This window comes from Poecilia mexicana, unplaced genomic scaffold (genome assembly GCF_051168715.1).
Source record: "Poecilia mexicana isolate PSO_F unplaced genomic scaffold, ASM5116871v1 scaffold_12, whole genome shotgun sequence".
In the NCBI taxonomy this organism is placed as follows: Eukaryota; Metazoa; Chordata; class Actinopteri; order Cyprinodontiformes; family Poeciliidae; genus Poecilia; species Poecilia mexicana.
The window spans coordinates 16,464,400-16,489,966 of record NW_028263381.1 but is presented as its reverse complement, the minus strand read 5'-3'; the positions used below and the strand labels follow the sequence as shown (position 1 = coordinate 16,489,966).

The 25,567-nt window shown below is 36.6% G+C and overlaps 1 protein-coding gene across 1 annotated transcript in view; it reads right to left on the bottom strand.

The window, feature by feature from the left end:
* Window positions 1-7,192: 7,192 nt before the first annotated feature.
* Window positions 7,193-25,567, bottom strand: part of LOC106925079 (transmembrane protein 132D) — a 31,146-nt gene continuing 12,771 nt past the window's right edge. Inside the window, exons 4-10 of the mRNA XM_014999153.2 lie at window positions 22,059-22,230; window positions 17,829-17,972; window positions 16,218-16,426; window positions 12,954-13,134; window positions 12,697-12,810; window positions 12,431-12,622; window positions 7,193-8,750 (exon numbers count right to left, since the gene is read on the bottom strand). Of these exons, the coding sequence (XP_014854639.2) occupies window positions 7,296-8,750; window positions 12,431-12,622; window positions 12,697-12,810; window positions 12,954-13,134; window positions 16,218-16,426; window positions 17,829-17,972; window positions 22,059-22,230 (2,467 nt within the window). The 3' untranslated portion in view covers window positions 7,193-7,295. The remainder of the gene's footprint in view (window positions 8,751-12,430; window positions 12,623-12,696; window positions 12,811-12,953; window positions 13,135-16,217; window positions 16,427-17,828; window positions 17,973-22,058; window positions 22,231-25,567) is intronic.

Sequence of the window (25,567 nt, the reverse complement as noted above, 5' to 3'; positions counted from 1 at the left end):
CAACATCTCTTCTTTGGGAGCCGTGAGTCCCCACAATGTAATATGTCCCAGTAAAATGGTCCCCACAAGGCATCAAATACAGACTTCACAACCTCACGGTGGCATAGTGGATATACAATATGCCTATATTGATAAATGTATAGGATGTGTTTTCAACCGATCTTGTTGCGGCAAGCGCCGGTCCTCAGACAGGTTAACGAGCTGCACCCGATGACTCGGTCAACTGACCGGGAAAGACGAGCCAGCGGCTGCAAGGGAGCGCTATATGTTAATAAACTTAGGGCATAATTCAGGTTTGCACAACTAATTTAATAACTTTGTAAAAGTTATTTTATTTTTAAAAAGCACAATATACCCACTTTATTAATAGCTCTGTTCCGTTCTCCTCCGCCATTACTGCTGGTGTTTGAACACGTAGCCTCAGCCGGCTGAGGATGCGCGCGCATATTGCACCCTGCTAATGAACTAAGCCCGCGAAAATCGGGACAAGCCGTCAACTATATTTTCTTTCAAAACTAAATCGATTTTTAAGAATTTGACTATGTTAAATTACGAACAAATATGATTGAGGTTATATTAAACAACTGAATTTAAATGGAACATGCGCAATTCATTGTCAAAAGGTAACACAGTTGCTTGCTAAATTAAACATTTTTGTACCACTTTACATTGACAGAATGTTTACTCAACTATTCTTCAACTATAAATTTTACTTTTTTCTTTTATATATGCAGCTCTGGAAAAATAAAGAGCCCACTGCACTGTACCCCATTGAAAACCTCCTGGTTATTCCACCAAATATTGATTTATGATCTCTTCCTAAGTTCAAACATTAGTATGGATGTTTCTAAATGAATATGAACTTGTTTTCTTTGCATCATTTGAGGTCTGAGAGTGCTGCATCTCTTTTGTTATTTTGTCCATTTCTCAATTTCTGCAAATAAATACAAAATTTATGGAATTTCTTAGACATGATGTTACTAGTTAACAGAATAAAAGAGCAATGTTCATTTTACTCAAGCATGTACCTATAAAAAGGAAAATCAGAGAAACTGTTAAGTGTTTTTTTCATTTATTCTGGAGCACACACTAAGATGTAAAATTCAAATGTTGCTTAGATACTTGTAAATAACTTTATCTAGGCAAAAATTATTTAAATTTACCATTAATGCTTACCTGTGCACAGTTATTCCACCAACACGGCCATATTGAGGGCTGCGGCTTCAAATGAGGATTTAATTTTTTAAAACCTGGGATCTAGAATGGTTTGGTAATAAGACATGCCCACAGGTTTTTTCTAGCCAATCAGATAATGACCGGCTAAAAGTGCGGTAGTGTATGAAAATATGTGTAAAAGTGCAATTCATACACTGAAATCAGGCGGCGCTGTGTTATACACTGGAATACACAAAACTCAGGTCACATGGTATATAAAGAAAGTGAGATATCACGCTGTTTATTTACTGAAAAGTACAAATACAGAGTCCACATCATGCAAACGCTGGCATAGTTTCAATAAAACTTTAGATTTATGAGAAAAAGTGTTGTTTAGATACTCAAAACTTAAAATACATTCCTTGATTTATAAGGACATTTGCACTGTCCTTGTATTACTACTAGGTACCTGTAATGTAAATACTTATTCAGGTCAAAAGGCAGGCTAAACCATACCAACACGCACACACACTTCTGTTTTTCAGATCTAAAATGAATTGCAAAATCAACTATGAACCACTCGGGTGCCTAGGGATGAATACAACTCTTCCATTACAGACACCTTTTAATGTTGTCATGGTACATCTGACTTGCTGTGCTTGTAATTTCATTTATCTCGAGGGCTGGAATGCCATTATATCTGGTTCAGACTTTGCAACACACAGCTTACAAAAGAGTATAAACAGCAAGCGAGGAAAATTTATTCCAAATGAAAAAGCTTTAAAAATCCTTTCCTGGATTTGTCAAGCTGGGCTTAGTTTTCTGCAACATGTTGGCAACCACAGAAAGGAAATTTGGAATAAAGAATCAAAATGCTGCAGGTAAAAGAAACGAAACTCTGTGAGGCGTGAAAGGTGCCTGACATCTGTCAGATGGCAGGATTGCTCAATCTTATTCCTACAAACCACAGTCGTACCTTTGTTGATACTTTCAGAATCAGAAGGATTCACAAAATCAGCCTTGTACGCATTAAACGTGCAAAAATCTTAGATTTTTATTCATTGATATTATATATCCAAATATATAGAGTATATTTGTCCACTGTGTGTTCATGTCTACAGTGTTCATAAATTGCTAGTAAGCTTTAGACAAATATAGCAATATTCATGGTGGCTTCATTTTTAAGTAACACCACCCTTATGTTTTTGTGTTTGTATTTTAGCTGCAGTTGTTTTGAAAGTAAAGTAGAACTTGTTTCCCTTTTTAATAAGCAAACTGCAGCATCCGGCTTTTAATCCACACGGGCTCAAAAATCTACTAACACATTTTAAGTTTCATATTGCTTACATAGCCAAGCTTCCCCGTTTCTTAATGATACAGCAAACTATTAGAATCTGGTTCAGAGAGTCTGAACAGAAGCACAAAACCAAAATCCTACTTTCATGAAGAACAGATTATAGACAGGATTATTCAAATGCAGCTATTCTTCAGAGCAGTGATGTGTCATCCTTATTCTCTTTGTGCCGGTGTATTTTTCTAGTCACTCTTTTTCCCCCCCTCACCCAGTCCCATGTATTCATACATTTTATACTTGTCCACAGTTAATTTTTAAATGTGTGTGCTAGATAATGCTTTCTTTCTGAAGAAAATACAAAAATCTCTATTTTGCCCAAATTCAATTTGATGTTTTATGTCCACGGCTTCATTTTGCTGCTCCTTTTGTAACTTGCCTTCAGACAAAGCTGTTATTCCACAATCTGTCTCATTAACAAAAAGAGTTTTTTTTTCTTTGCTGCTCGTCTTTGTGAGAATGGTGACACTATCTGACAATGCACAGTGAGTGCTGACACTCTGCTGACAAGCAACGACAGCAATGAGTGTCGCAGAGAAGCACAAGGTACTTTGTCTTAATGAGCTGCCATACAGTTTGAGTTCTCCTCCACCTGTAATACAAGTTATCTCTCTTTATGCTTCCTGGGACTGGTTTCTGCATCCAACTGTCTTCTTTTATGTTTCTACTTATGCTGTCTTAAAAAGAGAGACAAAGAGCCAAGAAAACATATGCCACCATTTATATTCACTTAGTAAAACAACGAGAAAATGTTTAGATTATCTTTATTACATAAACAAGGTTTTTTTTTTCTTTTTGAGTAAATTCAATGTTTACAAATAAATTGGTGCCCAGACCAATCAAGAAAATCTCATGTGTGTCGTTCAAAGATATCTTAAAGTGGTAGGAGTTGAGATTTTAAGATGTGGGGTTCTGCAATGTAGTTGTCTCTATTTTCTCAAGCAGCAAAGTCTTCTAAAAAAAGTTTTTAGCTTTAGAAAGGTAGAAAAACTCAAAACTTTCTCATGAAAGAAGAGAGGATTTTTCATATGGATGATATGACTGATTATGGGTATTGTTACAGTACATCGGGGGTAAGCATAAGACCTATAATATTAAAGTTAATCTCCTTATTACTTTGTGTTAGGAGAGAGTATTTATGATTTACATTTAGCTTTTTTTCCCCTTACCTGAATGTATGTATGGACTTTTCACCACCTGTAATGACCAATACTTCCTAGTAGAAAAGATGATGTATCTGAATGGGACATTACTTATTAAATAAAATAAATCATAAAGTCCTACTTGGTGCTAAATGAAAAAGTCATTCCATTTTTTTTTTTTTTTAGAATCTGGACTATATTTAAACATCTCTAATGTAAAAATAACATATTTAGGTGGTGTTAATTTGTGTATTGTTTACTGAATAGTATTTATATGGCAATTTCATTTCAAGTACACAAAAACAGAGTCTTTTGGCAGTCGAGACACGTTAGATTAAGACAAGGGTGATAGTCTCAGTTATGGACTGAATTATTCTATACTGATTATAGTCCTTAGAACACATTTTTCACATGCAAAACCTTTTTTTCTAATTGTGAAAAAAAAATGGCTGTTGGACACCAAAGAGGAGTTTGCCATGGTTACTATTCATGCATGAAATACCACTAAAAAAAGAACAGTAGGTGTACTGAGCCTTCCATTCAATGGTCCGATAAGCACCAACTCATTTCTTTGCTGATATTATTTCAAAGCAGCTATCAGACAGTAAGATGACTGATTAAGACAGTGCAGATGACTTACTGTTTTTTTTCTCCTAAGGAGATAAGAGGATGTTTCTACGAACTAGATTAAATTGACAAAGAACCGCCAGTTCTAAAGAAAACAGAGAGAGAGAGAAAAGATGATACAAGTATGGAAACTCCTGAAAGAACTTAATCTACATGGTGCTGCAAATGTGATAACTATTTTCTAATGCCATTATGTTCTGACTACTAATGCTGACATGATTGGAACTTGGCAAAGGCACTAGCTCAGTCTATCTGGCAGGGACTCCGGAGTTTTACTGTCAGGCTGTATCACCCGATATGCAAAGTATCATGTTTTGAGCAGGGATAGGATTCAACAATTTTATTTATTTATTTATTTATTTTTTCATTTTCCAAAGATAATTTAGGAAAAAAAAAAAAACATCATGGCACTCCTGTATATAAAAAAAAATCACTTCTTATAAGGGGAAGATTTACAAAGTAGTCCTCTTAAACAATCTGTTTTCAGGATTAATAACAGACATTTCATAACATACAGGGAGAGCCATAGATCCCTTGTTTTTTTGTTTTTTTTGCTGATGCAGTTATTTCGACTTAGTGTATACAATAAATTCTACTTCAGATAAGCATTGCATTGCATCTGTGCTTTCTGGTGTCTAACCACATGTTGGACCACATATTTAACATAGACAAAAAAAAACCCCATAAAACAAGACTTTAGAAAAAAGTGACCTTGTCTCTTTTGGCCCACATTAACGGTCCTCTGCCGCGGAGACACTTCACTAATGCACAGTAATCCTCCAACACAATGACCCCAATCCTTTAAATCTGTCAACAGGGAAGCTGATGCTCCAGATTAGAGATCCAGCTGCAATGATACCAGGGGACTCTACTATTTTCTTGTCCATAAACTCCGTTATTTATGGTTTAAATTTCCTATAATGTGTAAAGCTCTCCTCGGGGCTTTTATTAGGTCTAAAATGAAATGCAACTGGAAGTGATTAAAGTTTTTGAGGTGAAATCTTTCTCGATGTGACAAAGTCTGCATAAATGTGGTCAAGCCAACCTTCACAAGCAGATATCAAATGTTTAGCTAATATGGCAAGAAAGGAATAACGAAGAGAAAAAAAACAGCAATATGATAAAACATTGGAATAAAAGACAAATAGGTGGAATATTATTACTTCTGTCTAGAAAATATGCATGGACTAACCAAATTAATTCTGCCCTTGAAATTCAATTATTTTAAACATTACTGCACCAAGTTGAATATGGAAAAGAAAATTGGGAGCAAAAAAGGAAATTACACGAAAGAGTCTGATTCAATGAGATTATATCAAAATTGCTTTTTATCGTCACTTTAAATCTGCAGCTGTTTGCAGAGAGTGGCTTGTGCGATGTCGCATCCGCAGAGGCAAATTCATGTTGTGCATGGCATCAGATTATGTGGTATTCTTTAAGCTGCAGACAGCGTTTATTCATCACAGCTTGTAGAATGTAATTTTGAGCTGTGCTCACCTTAGAGACACGGGGAGGAGTGGAAATGGAAAAAAAATGAGCCATGAGTTATCGCATGTAGGCCTCCATCTTTGATAAAATACCTGTAATTCTTTAGGGATGGAACCAAGAATACAAGAAATGAGGGACAACATCTGTCGTCTTTATTTTTTGTTTTGTTTTGTTTTTTTATAGTGCAGCAGCACTGAATCCTAAAACTGGCAGGCCCATTCAACACAGTGGCATTTTTTAGAATGATGACATCAGACGTAAATCACATTCAGGAGTGATTAAGACAATTAAATCCCCTTGATTCCTGGCAAAGCTTTGACAATATAATCCTAACAATTTGCTGTGTTCTTCTTGGAATTCCTACGTGATCTGAAATCAGTGATTCGATAAAGCTTCGAATGAGACATAAGAAAATCATTGTAATGTTTTATTTTTAGAACTTTGTCAGGAAATCCACACATCATTTTTGTTTAAAAACATGAAAATGTTACATAAAAAAAGGCATCATATATATATATTTTTTGCAACCACACAAGAAACATTTCAAATGAATATGTGTTGCACTGTGACAGTTTTTTCCCCTTAGTTTTGTTTTCTCTCCTGGTCGGAACAGCATCTGATCAGGACGGACCTGTTGCCTGAACTACTTGTGTACAAAATGTTAAGAAATATTCCTCATCACACTCTCTGCCCAGACAACAGCAGGGATTAGTTTCTCACGAAGACTGTTGATCGATTGCTTGATGTAAAACAATAACCATTGTATATTTTCTGACATGTTACAGGTTTTGTTTGCAGAAAAAGGTTATTTACAAGGAAAGAAACCTCTCATATTGCAGTCTGATGACTAAACTACAACATAAAGTACAGAACTGTACAAAAGTAGATAGTGATTAGTGAGGGCTTTTTTGCTAAGAAATGTATAAATATGTAAAACAGCATACAATCTATATTTACATAACATTTTTTAATCTAAACACAGAACATTTTGACAGTTTTTCTAAGTACCAAATAACATTTATTTTTGTGCTTTACTTGCAAATCTGCATTGAAGCAAATCTTGACACATAAAATATCCCTTATATAATTTATCTATATAAAATCCTTTAAGGTTATTTAAATTGCTTTTATTTAAAAAGCTAACCATTTTTTTAAACATTCCCAGAATATGCATCTTATTTAGAAATATAGCACCTTGTAAACGTATTCATACCAATCAAACACATTTTCTGATGTGTTTTGGGATTTAACACAAAAACCAAAGTAGAGCAAAAGACTTCCAGGTGCATTGCAGGAACAATACAACAAAGCTTTCATGAGTCACAAACATTGTGTAAAAAAAGGCATGGCTCCTTTCTCTTTCATTTCACAATTATGACCTATGTGTGGAATTTTTTTTTGCATCAAATCTGAAAAAATACATGGGGGTTATGATTGTAGTGACAAAATGTGGACCAATCAAGTGGTATGAATATGTTTAAAAGGCACTCTATTCCTCCTTACTACCTATGTCAACGTACAGCTCAGTAAACTCACTGGGGCTCTCCTAATGGTGTGACAACAGGCCATGGCATGTCAGGTAAAGGTGCCTGGGGCTGAGGAAGGGACTGCTGCTGCGTTTTCTGGTTAGCCCAGTTTAAGTCCACACCATTCTTCTTCAGTGCAGCCAAGTGCTTGATGTCCAGTGTCGTGAAAGTGGTAAACTGGACTTGATTCCTCTTGCTGGTGGGTGAATGCAGAGGCTCGCTGCGGTGTGGCCTCGCCAGCAAAGTGGCTGACCGGTTTGCCATGGGGTCGATGCCCTTCACTTGAAACTGGTGTTGCTGGGAGCTGCTCCTGCAGCGACCCAATGTAGCCGTTCTCTCTGGGACAGCAGGGGCACTCACAGTTGGCAAAGACCCCTGCAGGCCACCGGGAACCATTGAATCTATTGAATGATGGGACTCAAGAGGGCGGTGAGGCTCACGTTTCAGTGTTGCGGCTTGAGCCGGGGCAGCTGGAGCACCTGGTGGAGGTGTGCTGTGACTGTTGCTCCCCATCCACACCCAGTCATGTTTGTGATCCTTCGGGTCTGCAGTGGGCGCTGGGGCTGTCTGTATGGGGGTCTTCTGTTTCCGAAAACACAGCTTGTACGATGCACAGTTAAGCAAAAATGCCACGATGGCGAGACAAGAGACGCCTATCAAAGAATACATGCCAATCTCCAAGTCGGACAAGGCTTTGAAAGTCCTGATGAGGTCACTCTCAATTACTTTAGGGGCTTTAGTTTTCGGAGACTCGTTCTCAGGTTTGTCACCTTCCGGAGTGGCATTGTTAGAAGATGAATTAGAGTTGTCAAGCATGTTCCCATATTTTTTCTTTTTCCCATCTCCTTTACTAACAAAACTCACTGTTGGTTTGGCAGTGTTCAGCTGTGCATTGGACCACAAGTTCTTGATAGCTGTAGGAGTGGCCGTGTCAATGACGCTAGATGCAGCACCCCCTGTAGGTTTTGTTCTTCCAACCCATACTGCAGGTGTTTGTGCATATCTGTTGGGAAGGGTTGTGGTGATAGTGCTTTCTGTTAAAACAGCCTGCTGGTTGGTCATTGTGCCAGTGGATGGCCTTTTATCCATAAAAGTGACCATTTTTTGCAAAGTCCCTGCTGTTTTAACGCCACCCACGGCTTCCACATTTTTACTTGCTCCTCCTGCTACGACTCGTCCACCCTGAAAGTTAGTCTTGAGAATCCCTGCTCCCACCGCCAGCTTGCTCTTCCTCTTGGACTTCTGGCATTCCTCACAGATCCTCAGCTCCACCTTCACCTGCCTCCCACGGCCTTCGCCTTCACCTTGTGCAACCACGAATGTGGACAGTGGTGTACGCCGCACAGTGGCCACCCTCTCATCATTGGTGGAAACAGTGAGGGAGTAGACGCCGCGGTCAAAAAGCTCCAGTGGAGCTACCGCCCCGTCACTGAATTGAACCCAGCAGCTGACCACTGCTTCCTGTAACAAAACAAGAGGGAGAGAAAGTGCAAACTGAGCCATGCAGAGTTCTTCAACATGTACATCAGGAAATAGGAAGCAAATTAATATTCCTTAGCCTTTACAGAGAATGTTATTTGAATGACATCCATACATATTTATGTAAATATTGCATGTTTTGAGACAATCAACTTACTTGGCTTTAGTACTCTATCTTCAAGACAAAATACAAATATTGAAGCTCAGAATGAATTTATGGCAGATATTTTTACAGTAGGCAGATTTCAGATATGATGCATCAAAAGCTGAAATTAAAAGGGATTATGAAAGAAGTCTGCTACAAGGGATCAAAAGGAAGGGAAGGAGACAGTACACAATGGAAGGACAAAGTTTGTAGGGCACACAGAAGGAAGTAAAGAGGTAGGATCAAAGGAAGGAGAAGGAAGGGTAAACATATAGAAGGGAGAACATATGTAAGGACTGAGGAAAGCATAGGAAGTTCAGTAAGTTTGGTTCAGTAAGTTCCACATTTTTATCCTTACTCAGACTTGCAAAACCCTGAAATTAAATTTCCTACTTTTCCCAACTACATAGGAATTTTGCAAATCAGCTTTATTAATCTCTTCAAAAACAAAAAATAACACATTTATAAGTATATCTTTTAGATTAAATCTATGGCAATAATTCATGCAATAGCATGGCAGATGTCCTTCAACGTGACAAAAAAAAAAAACGTAGCATTTAGGGTCACCTTACGAACAGAATTAGCTAATCAAATGACATTACAACAAAATGACCCATTTCCTGTGGCTAATGTGAGCTACTGGGTCGCCACAAACCTAACCTATATTTTAGATCTGAATACATTGTGAATGGCCCTGAGCATAACAGCTTGCTATCACAGACACAATTGGCTGGTCATCCGCAGTGGCAGGTTTATTGACTGGGGCAGAACAGCCATGGCAGTGCACTGAATGTAAAAGAGAGCATGTCTGTGAAAGGGAGCTGGTTTAAAACGGGCAGACTGCCACAGCTAAATGTGTGAGTGAACTTTTAACATGATCATCTGCCTGCCTCATCTTGGTCTCTCGCAGAGCTCTGCAGCTGCTGATGAGGGTCCAGAGTGAGAGAACACTCACACTGAAGAAATGAAAAGAAAGCCAAAATGTTATTTTGCTTTTGTAAGAGGGATGTATGTTCCTTTTTGGTAGAGTTCATTTATATAACCAAAAACATGTAGGGATCAAAAATAACCCAGATCTTATTGAAAGTTGAGATTATCATTAAAAAGCTAGTTAGGTTATTTACTTTTGCTACCAATGTTTCCAAAGGAAAAATACAATTATTGTATTAAGATTCTTAGTCTTTGTTTTCGTTCAATGGTTAATGTTTACTGGAGGAAAACATTAATTTGTCATTTGGTCATTTGGTTTAGATTCACATGAATGCAACATAAAGCATAGACTTTGAAACCATCTATCGCTCAAAAGTCCATCTGCAGTTTTTTCTGACTTTGACCTAAACTGAAAGAAAATCATGTAACTGCTGTAACCACAACAGGTTTAAATTTTGTTCCCTGCTCTTGTGCAATATGTGTTTGATGTTTATATAATGGAAAGAAATTGAGAATATGTTGATATTTGCACACGTTCATTAGCTACAATAAATGATTTTGCCATCTCCCAAAGCATGAGAAAGAAAGCAAAAGGCACAACGAGAGTAACAGTTTTTTTTTTGTTATTCTCCTGCTAAGGATGATAGAATGGCACTCTGGTAGATGAGCCATATTAGCCATGTTAAAAAGTACTATTGCATCAGTGAACTTGTGAGTGATGTAAAAAGACTTTCACTATTTTAGTAGGAGCATAACTTTGCAAATTAACATGATTTCTAGTTGCACTGCTCTATCTCAAAATCACTTAAAATATTTTATGATTTTTTTTTTTTTTTTTTGCAACATACTTGTGCAGAATTGATGTATGGGAGGCAGGTTTTACAAACTTGTTGCATCTATCCAAATTTTAAAACATCACAACTAAAGTCTGCCAGGTCATTTTTAATGAAATACAAAACAAAGCCCTGCTTCTTATCTGGGAGTGTGGGAATACAGAACATATTTAAATGTGATTCTCCTAAAATACCTTTATGTTATTATTCCTCATACATTTTATTTATTTTTAGCAAAGATGAAAAAAAAAAAAAAACGCAATATACAAGAATATGATTAACCCCTTCATACATTTTATTTTTTATTTTTTTAATCTTACGTCAAAGTAGTAATGATGTTCATCCAGGAATACGATATAAAATAACTTAATATTTTATTTGGAGAATTCAAGAATATTTTATGGCTTAAGACATTTATTTTGGAGTAGAATCTGAAAAAAACATAGTTTGTAGACCCCTGGTATAACCTTCAAGTGCTCTACAAATTTTGGGAGTTTTTATCAGCAAATATGGCTTCTAGTGCCAAAGCACTTCGAAAGGTCAGTAAGACTGGCACTAAAATGCTACATAAGTGCTTATGATTTACCATTTACTAAAACTGCTTTGGAACCGTGGAAAGCATAAATGTACAAGAGACCCTGAGTCTGTTTTACTTTTGCTTTTGGAGAAGCTTCATAATGGAGCAAATAACTTTTCTGAGTAATGTCACCATCGACAATGAGATAAAGTAATGTCCAGCTGTCTGAACAATATATAAAGGCTGTGTTAAATCCTTATGTTTGTTCTCTCCGTGTAGTTATAGTTTAAGTCAGAAATCACAAGCTATAAATTTATTTACAGTTTTATTCAGTTAAAATGACTTTTTTTGAAAAAATCATTCTTATTAAGAGGTAACTGCCAAGACTAGAGATTATATTGTTTCTAATGTTTTTTGTTTTTTTTAAGTCTGGTCAATAAACTAAAAGGCATGTTTTTAACCTCTGCACAGCATTTTACCCCTCTGCAAGCAGCAATATATTTATTTTTTGAGTATCTAATGATGCTGATGTCGATTCTGTTGCTTTTTTATGTGTGCACCCAAGTGAGTGTTTCACAGCTGATGCAATTAATTAAAATGAGGAAAATGTCATCATAGCAATGCCTCGAGTAAACAAATGGTGAATATATGAATGAATAGTGTGACTTCAGAAAATTTGGTGTTGCACCACAGGAGCAAAATCTTGAACCCAAAATAATGCACCAAAAAGTTAATCTAAAATTGTCCAATAAAGCAAACATGATAAGTATATGAAGCAAGAGAATGACTTTGTTTTCTTCACACAAATTTTTGAAACCTGAGAAACTCAGTTATAACGAGTTACAACAAAATGGAAGCATAATCAAGCAACGATAACCTTGCACTTGATTAACCGCTCTGAATAACAAGAGGATGTCCATGTGAAGCTCCAGTTGTTCATCATTGTCAAGACTAACAAATACTGTAACATCCATAATGTCATTGGTGAGTGTGATAAGCACGACAAGATTATATGTGTAGGTAGGTCCCTTAATGTTGTAGTTATTTTACGTGTTATGAATTAAATTGAATTTGTGTTATGATTTTTTTTTTAGCTTTAATAAATCAAATTAACATAAGAAAATGTGAAAAAAATATGCATATACAAAAACTGTTTTGAAATAAGATGGGAACAAATAAAAACATTTACAAAAATCCATCAGACAATTCTGTTTGCGACAGTTTCCTAGTTGTTTACCTGTTTGAGCTCTGTGATTGTCTCCCGTGTGGTCGTTGTGGCAACAATAGCCCTGTTGCTCCCAGGGCTGAGCTGAAGAGACAGAGAAAGTCCGGAAACTAACTGCACTCCCAGTTCTGTCACGCTCACTTTATCATCCACCACCCTGATGCTCCTCTCAGCCAGGACCAATGACGTCACCGGGGACAACACCTGCAACCGCAATCACAGGCACACATTCAGGTTGCAGTAGCTGAGATATACACACAGGCCTGCTTAAGCCTCACCTGCACAACAGTGGTCCCAACAGCCCGTCCTTGCAGTACAACACCATCTTGCACTCTGGCTACTTCAGGATCTGCTACTTTTAGAGCGTAGCGCACGAGGTCAGTCACATCAACCTATAAATGTAAAAAATGCAAAAATAAAGACTCAATCACTGCAAATGCTTGTGGGAGCACACATTGGGGTGTCATAAAGCTTTTACATTCAAAATACTTCAATAATAGTATGACTGTATGCTGGTAATGAAGGAGTGCTCTACCTGCCAATCAGAACCTAAAAAGTATTCAACGGGCTCTTCTCCAGTAAGTGGGCCAGGCAAAACCTCAGAATCAGGCTGGGCCACAAAAGATGTGAGCACCCTCACTGGGGAGAGTTGGTACTGTAACATGCATCCTCTTCCCTTCCTCATGTCCTCATCTTCTTCACTGTCCCATGTAGATCTGACACACAAAAACAATAAATAATCAGTCATATATGATAGGTATTTTTCTCGAACCTACATAAAAAGACCACAGACAACGTATATGAATTTTATAGACAAAGCTTTTGCAAAAGGAGAACTTTCCGCCAACAACGTCATCAGCCGTTCACAGAAAGTTCTGAACTCCTTCCACGCGAGCTCCTTCTTTTATTATCAAAGAAAAACAGTCACAGGGGGCAGTCAGGAAAACAACAGAGGTCGTAAAACATTTAACCTAAACAAACCAGCAACTCAGTTCCAGGTGTGATATCTGATCTACGGTCTGAGCCCAGTTCAGCTCTAGGTCAAACTAACACAAGAAGAATTTAAGATCTGGGAAACACAGAGTTAACTGTCTCACATAAAGATAAACAGACAGTCGTAACCTCCAGGTCAGTTTATACACACATAAGGAAGAGAACACTTTAAACTAAAAATCACAATAATACTGATTAACATTAGACTGAATATGAACTAAAGTAATAATGATAATACCAAAAAATATCTAACAATATATCTGTAGGAACACAGATATAAAGAATGCTATGAAAAGCATAGGTGAATTTTAACAGATGAGATTATTATTGCCTGAAGTGACCCGATTCAGATTTTTTTGTCAAATCGAATATATATACGGGCAAACGACCTGAAAGTGGCCCACATGCGCAATAGAGGGCGCAATAGCGTCAGCGTTCTCGGTGTTCTGCCAACAGTCATAAGAAGAAGAAGAAGTGCACAGTGATACTGTTCTCATTAAATCAGGCACTTGTACCTTTTGGCAATGTGAGTACCAGGAAAGTTCTGCTGGAAAATAAAATCTACATTTACATGAAGATTGTCAAAAAACAGAAGCTTTTGAATTAATTGAACTTGATATAAGCCAGTATTCCAACAACAGCAGAAGACATGGCTTTCCAAGTCATCTCTTACTGTTAAAGCTTCACGCTGGACTTCAAGCAACATGGATTCTTTGCCTCTGAAGACTTTTTCCACACTTCGAAATTGATTTGCCTATTAAAGTCTATTTTCACTTAAGAGCACTGACTTGCACTTACCATTTCTCCTCTAAATCTTTCAATAGCTTATTAGCTATCCCTGTTGCTTGTTCTTGGGTCACCCACACTTTCACTCTGTGAATTATTTTACAATACCTTTTTGTGGCTTGCCTTTTTCTGTGGAGGATGTCAGTGGCTTCCACATATTTTGTAAGCCGTAACATAATATTTCTGTATGGAAACTTTATTTTGTTCAAATTATTAAGATTTTATGTTAATCTATGTTAAGAGTTTTCATTAGCTGCAAACCACAATCCACAAAACTGAGATAAACACTTGAAATATATTACAATTCATAACCTAGTCTAAGGCATTTTCCAGCACTAAACTGATAGGTTCTCCTGTAAGCACAAACCGGCTGTTTCAGTTTGCTTCCAGCATTTCTCAGACAACTGCAGCACAATAAAAACCTGCTGCTAATCTGTGAACTTCTGAAAGAAAAATAGTGAAGCCCATCAGCATTGTTGTGGTTGCTTTAGAGGCGAAGCCCATGTGGAGTGACCTTTTTCCTCAAAATCAATTTAACTTAAATTAACCAAGATCCCACGGCTGAGTGGTTTGTTTTTATGTGGTAGAGGTTAAGCTGTGAACCTCTCTGCAACGATCATATAATTATCATACACTCAGCTGGTCCTGCCACATGGTGCACCTCAGGTGTGCTGCAGGGTTGGTTGAAATGTTTTTACACTGCAGGCTGAAAGCTCTCGTTAAGAGGTAAAGTCCAAATAAACATCATTACTATTTAGCCTGAGGTCACAGCTTACCATGCGATGGGAATGCTACTTGAATTAAATCAGTGTGACTCAACAACAAGGCACCGAAAAGTAAGTCTTGGCTAAATTCTGTGGTCCAACTTGTGAAGCTTAGAGACACCACAGTGATCATTTTACTGCAAAAAAAATTGTCTGTGCTTCTGTTAAAGACACTTCAGAAAACACACTAAAAGGTGACAAACTTAATAAATGACAATGAATCTTCAGGATATTCAGCAAGTAATTTTCTCTCTCCGTATTCACACGCATAAAGAGCCTTGTAAAATCTCCACATTTTTTAAAAGTATCCAATTCTTTTTTTTTTTTTTTTTTTGGCAAAACCTGTGCATTCCTCTATATTTTGGGGGGATTTTATGAGCACATTCCAGTTGAATACTTTTCGAAGGTTCTGCCCCACTTCCTATTCACTATTGAAATATGAGATTTCTGACCTGTTTGTATCTGGAGCCTGGTATTGAACTTTGGGCAGGGGTATGGCATCCATTATCAAACAGTATCGAGTGGGGAAAGTAATGACTTTACTGTACTTATTGATTGAAACCCCACTAACCTTTATTTCCAGGACATCAGTGCTGTGTCCAATGTTCACTCACTCGCCAATGCGCTAAACACAAATGTGGTAGTTGCTCTTATCCTGGCTGACAACCAGCAGTCGTGACCAAAACCTCCAGCATTCTTGTAAATTTATGAATTTTACAGGAGATTCTCTTTGAAGCCACAATTATTCTTAAACAACAATGCAAAATTGTATGTTAAAATATGTTATATATATATATATATATATATATATATATATATATATATATTAAAAATATTTATCAATATTTTTTTAAGGAATCAGTATCAATGCAAAATACCCTTGAAAGATGGATAATGTGCATTGCGCACTGGCTTTAAATGCCCTAACACTATTTCAACAACTTTAAGATGAATTTTTCTTAAACAGCATTTTGCTTTTAATACACCAGCAAAAAGTAAGCAACATTAACAATATTAGATTTGTATGTTTGAGCACAGCTTATTGTTGCCTGACTGGTTGAAGGATACATTTTAATTTTGAGTCCCATTTTTGCTCCAAGGTTAGCAGTTAGTTTCACGTTGAAAATTTCAACTTGGAAATAGCAAAAATATATATTCCCAGTAAAAAGTCAAGTGATCTTGGCAACCCAGAAAAGCTCCATCAGTCCCTCAGCATCAGCTTACTTTGGTTATGCCTCGGGCCGGCTCTGCCTTACCTCTTATTGCCTGTTGTGACGGGGACCCTCCAACCTTTAATCTGACTAAGCTCAGGGTCGGCGATGTCGATGAGCAGGGGCAGGCGGGGCATCCACACGCTCATCTCCAGCTGCGCACTCAGGAAACCGTACGTGAAATTGATCATCACGCTGCTTTTGCCTTTTGACTCTTTTCCATTTACAAAAACATAGTTACAGCGTTGTGACACCTGGATTAAGGAGACGAGAGAACGGTGGTTAAAAAGTTACAGAAAAGCACACACTTGATTTAAAACGTGCCTCTGCTTCTTTTCCTTTAGATCTTTTCTAGGTTTACGGCATTATTGTTTTTTTGTTTTTTTTCTTTCATGCGAGAGTTCAAATAAACAGGATAAGAATTGTTTTTGTGACGCCTGATTAGCTGAAACTCTAAGGCAGGCGAGGAGCGATTTAAAATTCAAGAAAGAAAAAAAAAAGAACAGTACAGAAAACAAAAAAATCTCTTGAATTTCATACCACCTCCAAAGTGTGGACAAAGGATCTGAGAGTGCTTGTGTTTGTCATCTAAAGCCACCACTGTTTCAGAATGTAAATAAGCCCTGGTTTACAGCTGTTCCTGTGATGTTGTTTTGGAGGTAGGAGCCAGGCAGTCCCCACCAGCAAGAGCAATGAGCTGAAACACAGCAGTTGGTGTGTTTTATTTCAGATTGGAGGCCTATCTCTACTGCCGCCTCACTTATCTTAACAAACCAGTGGCTCCACTGGGGTAATTGGAGAGCACTAGACTGGAGAATAGAGTGAAGCAATGGAAAAGGGTGGAACAAGGAAGAAGAGGGATGAGTGTGGGGGGAGGAAAAAGTGAGAAAAAAGCTGGGGGAGTAGTGACTGCTTAGGACAAGTCAAGCTGAACTTTGTTTAGATACAGACTGAGGTCATTATCTAAAGACCATATCCTATAAAACTCATTGATCAACAGTGTTCAATGTCCTGGAGTTCTCTAAAGTAACTGTACACTGTTTATTTTTAAATGCATTTTTATTCTGTAATACCTTCCAGAATAATTATTGCTATATTCAGTGGTGGCTTCGCTGGAGTTACTTTCATAAGTTTGAAAACCATGTAATTATATTATCCTCGACAAATGTTTATCTTCAAGTAGCATGATTCAGAAATGCTATGGCCTGCATATTTATGGGCAAGACTGTTGATATGACAGTTAACTGGCACACTCCACAAAAAAGTTAAGCCATCCAAGCCAGTCATTAAAGAAGCTGGTTATTTACATAGCATTACTGAGTAGAAATAAAAACTGAGATGGTACATAACCAACAGGAACAACTGCAGCCTTGAAAGGATTATAAAGCAAAGCCCATTGAATAATTTAGGGCAGACTACAGCTGGAAACAGAGCTTTAAGAGCCTTCACACACAGACATGTCATGGACCTTTGTTGCATTCCTTAAGAAAGTTCCTTAACCAGAGACATCAGAAGTTCTTCAATCATGTGAAAGTAGTTTTAAGGTTAGAATGCTTGTAGTAAACTTTTCTAAAGGAGAGAAAAACTATACAAAAAACAAATTGCTTAACAAAAGCTTAATTCTAGTTGTACTGAGCTGTGCTGTTTTGGACTTACCTGGAGCACATCCATCTCTGCTGATTTGCAGTTGGTGAAGTTTGTCACATCTGTAACAGTGCCGTTGGCCTCAACAGCCAGAGTTTTCACAGGAACTGAAACCATTTTACCCGTCAACACAGCAGTATTCAAAATATCTGTAGTCTGGGTAAAAAGAAGAGCGAATTAAGTTCTTGATGATGCTGCATTTACTTGTTATGTACATAAAAACAGATGAATCAGTGTCTGTCTAAGGAAAGCTACCTTATATATTTCATTGTTATAAAGCAAGATTTGGAGACCATGAGCAAACATTAATCAAATATTAACATAAAACATGTTTTGTCTGTTACAGGCCCTTTGAATTTTTTTGTACCCATTTTGGCTCAATATTTAGTTGTCTCTAATTTGTGCTGTGGGTCAAGAGCTGGTGCATAAACAATTTTTTATAAAATCTTTATAATTTTAAAATAATTAACATAATACCAACCATCCGTAGCATCCACATCTGACAAAATTACGCTTTGCATAGTCTGGTTGATTCGCTAAAAACCAGTAAATGGAAACTCGCTTAACTGGCAATTCCTTCATTTTCGTTGCAACTTTTTAAAAGTTTGCTCAAAGTTTGCAGGACAATTGAATGGAAACCATAAAAATGAAAGAGGTAAATTCTTGCTGAGACTTTTTAAAGTATTGTTGTACACATGGGCAAAAAATGTGACTTGGGTCACCTTTACCTTAAACACTGCATTTCATTGCTAATGTTGAATTTCTTAGACAAGTGAAAGTAAAGTGGCATTTACAATTCATCTGTCAATATATTTCAGACAAAAGAAACCCCTTGTTTGATTTATGTAATTTTTATATAAATTTGAAATGACACATTTCTTGCTGAATAAAATAATTACCGTGCTGAACAATGCATCAACAATGTTTTCACTATGCACTTTTAGAAGTTGCAATTGTTTGATTTAATAACCCATATTTCATATCTGTTCGTGCTAACGTTGGGTTGTGATAGATTGTTACAGAGGTTTGATGTGTCGTGCGGGTAGAAGGCAGAGAGAGAGCATCCGTGCCTGTCTTTGTAAATTAAGCCTGAGGTGAAGAATAGATCTTTGTTATTTTACAAGCAAATTCCTCCTGTAGGCAGAACCTAAATCAAGAACAACATGTCAATGGGGGATTTCATATCCCACAAAAACTGCCTTCCACAATATGAAAAATGAATCATCATTTGTATCTGCCTTATTCTGCTCAGGAGACAATTTCAGTTTTCTTACAACAGGCAGAGGCAGTGTGCACTTCTTACAGGCTGTCAGGTAATCACAGGACGAACATGGAAACACAATAGTTTGCACGTTTCCAAGCCTCTGTAGTTAAGCAGCGATAAAACTGTCTAATGTATGGAAGAATCATAAAGTAAAGAAAAAAAAATGTACACTGAAACAATTATATTTATCAAAGACTAATTAGACTCAAAGAAAATTACAAAAAATAAGATCACTTGATAACCTTTCGACTTTGTTCATTTCTTAATGTTTACTTTTCTACTTTTTAGAAAAAGACATTCAAGAATAGCAAAAGACCCCAAAATCTCCAAAACTGGATATTGGTAATAATTGCCTTTAGCCTCTTTTGCCCTTTTTATAAAGTAAGATATGAAAACTAATTAAAATGCTAATTAGTGAGCGAATGTAATTGTATATTTCTGAATATTTCTCTAAGCTTCTGTTTTAGCTATCTTACTTTGTTCTTCGTTTGTCTTTCTGGGCAGGTCAGCTGACAGGAGGCTTAATATGATTCGCTCTGCTCTGAAAATCAACATGAGATGCTGCAGGTATTGACCTATTTTAGCAGGTATAAAAGGCAGGAGGGGGAGTTAGCAAGACCCACAACAATTTTTTAATGCTTTCCCTCCCAGCATTTATTAAAAAAGAGCAGGTGTGTAAGTGCTATATAAGATTGTTTACAGTGTTATGGATTCAAATATTACAAGGTAGACTGAATGAATTGAGAATATATTAGATTGCATATATCAGATATTTGGTTTCACTTCTACTCTAATGCTATTTTTTTTTAACTTACAAGTTATTTTATTAGAGAGCTCATTTGAAAACTATTATCTGCCAAATCGTGTCCCTTTACCATCTACTGTATAGTAAACACGCACTTGTTTCTTTTTACTCATCCAATGCATAATTCAGAAGCTCATATTATCTGCAAATTGTCTTGAAACGTCTAAGCCACATTTTAACTTCCAACTCTATTTCCCAGATTTTTGAAAATGTAATTTGAAAAAAATGATATCATTACTTGGGTGACCAGAAGCTGTTTTATTTTTATTTTGCCTCCTCTCTGGCTTGAAAGTAGTGCTCAGCAGATGTTTCACGGGCAGAGTCACATTTTGAACCCTGCCGGCTTGACAGCTGCTGACCGCAATTCCAAAAGGACATGTTCTAGTTCAGAACAACGACACTGACCTAAACATAAGCCAGGGGATCAGGGAGAGCAAAAAAAATCAGAAAGTAATCGCTGGACTCTGCGGGGATGCCAGTAACATGCTGGGAGAAACTCAAATGCTGTTTTCTGCAAGTTCAGCAGTAATTCGGCAGTTCGAGTTTCGGACGTCCAATTCACTTTTAATTCCCTAAAATAGCGTTTGATTTAAATTCTGTGGAATAGTTTGGAATTTCAGTGTTAATTATTAGAGTTACTTGTTTAGCAAAAAGGGATGAGGCAAAAAAAAATTACTACTGTACAGGTAAGTGAGATTGGTGCTCGTGTAACAAAGACAACAAAAAGCTCAGGGTTTCAAAAGCATGGCCTAGCAACTATAAGACATGAAAGTACTTCAGCAGAACCTAAGGACAAAAACACCAAATAAGCCTTCCAGCAGTTGCTGTGCCAACTAAATCCCAAAGATGACTATACCATTTGTTTCTCTTTGAGTTTTGTTCAATGTTACGGGAAAAAAAAGTATTTTTTTTTCTTTATGTGAATCCTTTAGTTGACTGAGATTAAATGGATTTCTACACAGATGGATGTTTGATTTATTTTGACTGTTGCACCGGCTGAATAGACTTCTCTCAAGGACAAACATGGATCCAACCTTGTAATATGTGGGGATTTGTTTGTTTTCTTTCTAATAAGCTGGACAAGAATGTAATTCTTAAAGACAAGCAGAAAAACACTTGGAGTCTCAGTTGGAGTCACAGCTAACTTTGTTCTTAATGCTGATAACTAAACACTAAATATAGTTATCGGCATTAAGGTCCTAACTCTCTAATGCTGGGTCTGAAATGAGTGGCCTTTTAGACTTTTCACAGTTGCTATTAAAAGCTTCAGCCAGAAAGGACAGCAGTCAATTAAAGCCGATTCAATCTCTTTCTGTAAAAGCAATGTCTTTTTTTGTTCTAAAATATATATGGTTCTTTCACTTAACAATAAAAAAGCAATTTTTATATACAAAGAGATACACATCAAACTTTATGTCTATTTTTAGGAGGTATCTAGATTTTGCAATTTTGTACATGTTTGTTTTCTGTTTTCTTTTTGCAAGGAGATACCTGTCAAAAGATGCTTTCTATTGACCATAATTGAGTTTGTTTCATGCTAGCCTTATTGAAGTTTGGTCTTATTTTGAAAAAAAAAAAAAAAAAAAAAAAGACAATTGAAATTAATTTTTATAATCCACCCATAATCCTAATTAAATAAATCAATGATTTGGATTGTAAAAGTTGTTACTCTAAAGAACACACACAGGGCCTGCTTGTTGGTAAAATATTACTCACTGCGGGTAAAGCTAAAACTTAAATAGTTAGAGAGATGTTGAGATAAAACTTGTAACTTGTTTTGTACCTAGTCAAAACTCTATGAAATTGGTAAGCATAAATTAGCCACTAAACTCAAATTATTGCGTATCTGCTTAAGATATAAAGTGAAGTAATCCAGTTTTATTTATTTAGCACAGACATTCAAAGGAAATTTAAGCCTTCAGTGTACATTTTTCTCTCTATACACTTGTGTTTGTAACGAGGTAAGGTAAGACACAAAACAATCCGAGTGTGCTCCCAATCTTTTTAAGACAGTAATCCCGTCTCTTGAGAGTTTTCTTTTTTATCTAAAGCATCAGAAGTTTTTCTCCTTGCATGCTTTCCCAGTTTTACCATCTTTGGTCTAACGGATACAGTCATCTGTAAAAGTATTGCACTTAAGCTTTCCGCTGAATGATGCAAGTGCAGCTCTCACCATCACCAGAGGTGCCAGTCCAATGAAGTCTCGTGGGGCGGTGAAGATCCGCATTAAGCCAACATCTTTGACATTTCCTGGCAGCTCCAGACGCCAAGAGATAGCCTGACTCTCAATCTGCTCGGAGACATCTTTTGGCACAAAGTCTAGCTGCAAAATCTCCAGAAGACCCCTGTTTCAGACATGAAATGGCAAATACGAAAATGTATGACTAGATACGGCATGATTGAGTTTTAATGCTTCTGAGTTTGTGCATTTAGTAGCAGATGTTATGCAGTCTAGCTTCAAAGCCAGACTCTGAAACAATAGCATGAAAAGATCAGGAAATTAAATAAATAAATAAATAAACAGCAACAACCCTTTAAATCATGGCAATAAGAGAAACAAAAAGATGCCCTTAACTTTGTGGGAAAACCACCTGTTGAACTTTCACATAAGCAAAGACACAGGGGGGCTCGTTTATAAGAAACAGATGGAGAACTAGGGTGTAAGAGAGTGGAGGGAAGATAAGGTGAGCTGTCAGAAGCTTCATCCAACAATCCTGGTCAAAGGACTGTCAGGGAAATTGCGTTTGATGTTATTTGATGCTTGAGAGTGTGTAGGCATACCTGCCAGTAAGAAAAGATCAAAAGGAAAACAGAGTAGTAAGTGAATGAAGCTGAAGACGCTTTGAAGTGGACCAAAACTTTGCATGGAACTAGACAATAACTCAGTGTCGTTGGAAAGCATACATAAATGAGCTAAATCCAATACGCATAGGTGAAATTTACAGTGATGGCTATAAGTTAAAAAAAAAAAAAAAGTAGCTGTTATATTTCAAGAAAGTGTGAACATTAGTTTGTTAACAGATCTTAAACTCAGGTAAACACAACCTCAGAGAATGCAATTAATTACAATAAAAATGAAAAAGAAACATTTTACCTCCATAGAAATACTTATTTTCAAAGAAACAGTAAGAAAACAAAGAAACAAGGAAAGATATGTATCTCCATATTTATTACATGTAACATTTACAATAAAATGGACCAAAAGTGGAATCTTCTGTTTGAAACCTGACTGAATAACTTTGTTGTATTGAGACAAGAATGTCACATTGGCATACCCAGAGCTGATGTGACTATATGTTTATGGTTCAAAGTACAACTAAAGTAAAAATGAAAGCCAAGGCTTGGTTGGTCAAAGACAAATGCTGTGTGACATATACGACATTTTCTATTTTATGATGACTTTAATTGGTTAGGGAAAGTCTGGCCTTAAAACATTTGAAAACGTTCAATTGTACCATTCTTGAACTGCATTCAGAAACTATTATAAATGCCACAAATGGCCTGGGGAAAGAGCTTTAGAAAAAAGGAATTTGTATTAATAGTAAAGCTGCTTTTAAGTGAGGCACTACTGAAATGGTTAAAAGGCATTCTTATCAAAAACTAATTATTTTTAAAATTGAGACACTTCTCTAAATAACTAAATCTAAATTAAAGGTCAGATTTTTTGGAAATGCAGGAGCATCAATAGATTCATTTTGTACAGGTCATACATTTACTGAATAAAAATAGCTGCCAACTGAAAAGAACAATGTTTGGTTTAAGTTATTTTCTTACTTAGTAATGTAAATAATGGTAAAGTAAGTATTAAAGTAAATAAGCCATGTTTTAACATATTTAACCACGTCTACAATTGGTAGTTGCTGTAAGCACCGTAAAAAGTCATAAATATTAAAAACAAGTTTGGCTCTTTTAGTTTTTCTTTTTCTGTTACATTTAATAGAAAATATGCATGATGACATAAGACAAGTCTAAACCTAAGACTAAAGACAGAACATGGGACATTTAATGCTCTTATTTATCGGTCATCCATCTATCATCACCTCGAAGCTCCTGGGTTGTAAGTATTTGTGTCCGTTTACGTGCTTACGTGTCTGTTTTTTTTTTTTATTTGTGTGAGTTTTGGTTGAAGCAGAGGACAGAACTTAGGATATCTCCGCGTCCTAATCTGCGTTTCTAAAACGTGCAAGCACTTAAGCCGGGATAACGTAGCCGTGATTATGGATGACTGCAGAAATGTGGGTCGGATGGATGGAGGGCGGTTGCGAGCGCCTGAGTGAGTGAGAGCTTGGTGGATATACACCATCAGTATTAGGCTTTAATGATGGAGTAGGAAGACCTGAGAAAGATGAAGAAAATAAACATTCAATAAAGTAAAGAGAGTGCAATAGCACTCCATGTCATTTACTAATTTTGTTTTTATTTTGACTCAACTTTAAGCCCTTTTTAATGTAAAAAAACATTCTGCATTAAAAAAAAATGGGCAATAAAATCTCAGGTAAATCCATGTTTTACCTCCCTCCGCACATTTAAATCCCCTTTTCGTCTTTTATTATCCAAAAACCTTTATCTTTTTTTTTTCCTTTTTTAAAAAAGATACTCTGTGTTCAATGTCTCGTGTATGATCACAAAAAAAATTATGCAGAGCAAAAATTAATTTTCAACCAGATGAATAACTTCAATGCACAGAGGATTAAAAGGTCGTTCCTAGATTGGATCGGTGGATGGGACGGCATTCTGTTACGCACGAGAGACGCATTGCTGACATTGGTTGTTATGTTGTTACACGCTCCAATAAATAACCATCAATTAGTGACACTGACAGGATTATTTTATCATCCCCTGTAGCCCAGATGCAGACACTAGGTAGATGATTTGACATTCAGCCCTGATCCCCCCAGATGTTCCTGGATTCAGCAGAATTAGAGCTTATAGTAGCAATTAATACAAATCACTTTTAGTTTAAAAGGCTCGAAGATGCTTTGCCAGACTATGTCAATAATTATGACTTCATAAAAAGAGAAAATGGAAGAAAAATACATCAAATAAAATCTTCAGTCGTGATAAACTGGGTAGCTGAGGGACAGCTCTATTAAACCAAGCTGTGACTTTTGGGCTTTAGGTAAACATGAAGCTTGAAGCAGGAATAATTTTAGATCCTCTAACCACAGCAAAACATGTTTGCTCATGTTAGATCAAGTGGTGGCACTAAACTGACCAAAAGTTTAGGCATGATTGTGTTTCGCTCAGGAACTGACCCGTGTCGTTCTAAAGGTTACAAAGACTAAATGCTACCTCACACTTCTAACAGCGACCAGAATAAAGCTAGAATTTAAAATAGATAGATGGATTTCTTTTCTTCCTTCACTAAAAAGTTGAGGATAATTGTGGCTTTTTTCTTTTCTTTTTTTTTTTTAATGAAACTCACACCCTGTTAGATCAGGCTACACAGCAATTGCATGCCTTGAAAATATTTCTTAGAACTGATTTGTAAGAGTGCCAGGATCGTTTGGCTTTAAGATGACTAAAAAGTCAAGAAGAAATAAACTGGCCTAAGGCCCAGTAACAAGTCTGAATATTGTCCAAATTGAGATCATTATACAGTGTTTAATATTAACAAAAAAGGATAATAAATGGGGTGTTTCCAGCCTTAATTTACCCAAATTGTCCCAATTAAAACCTCAA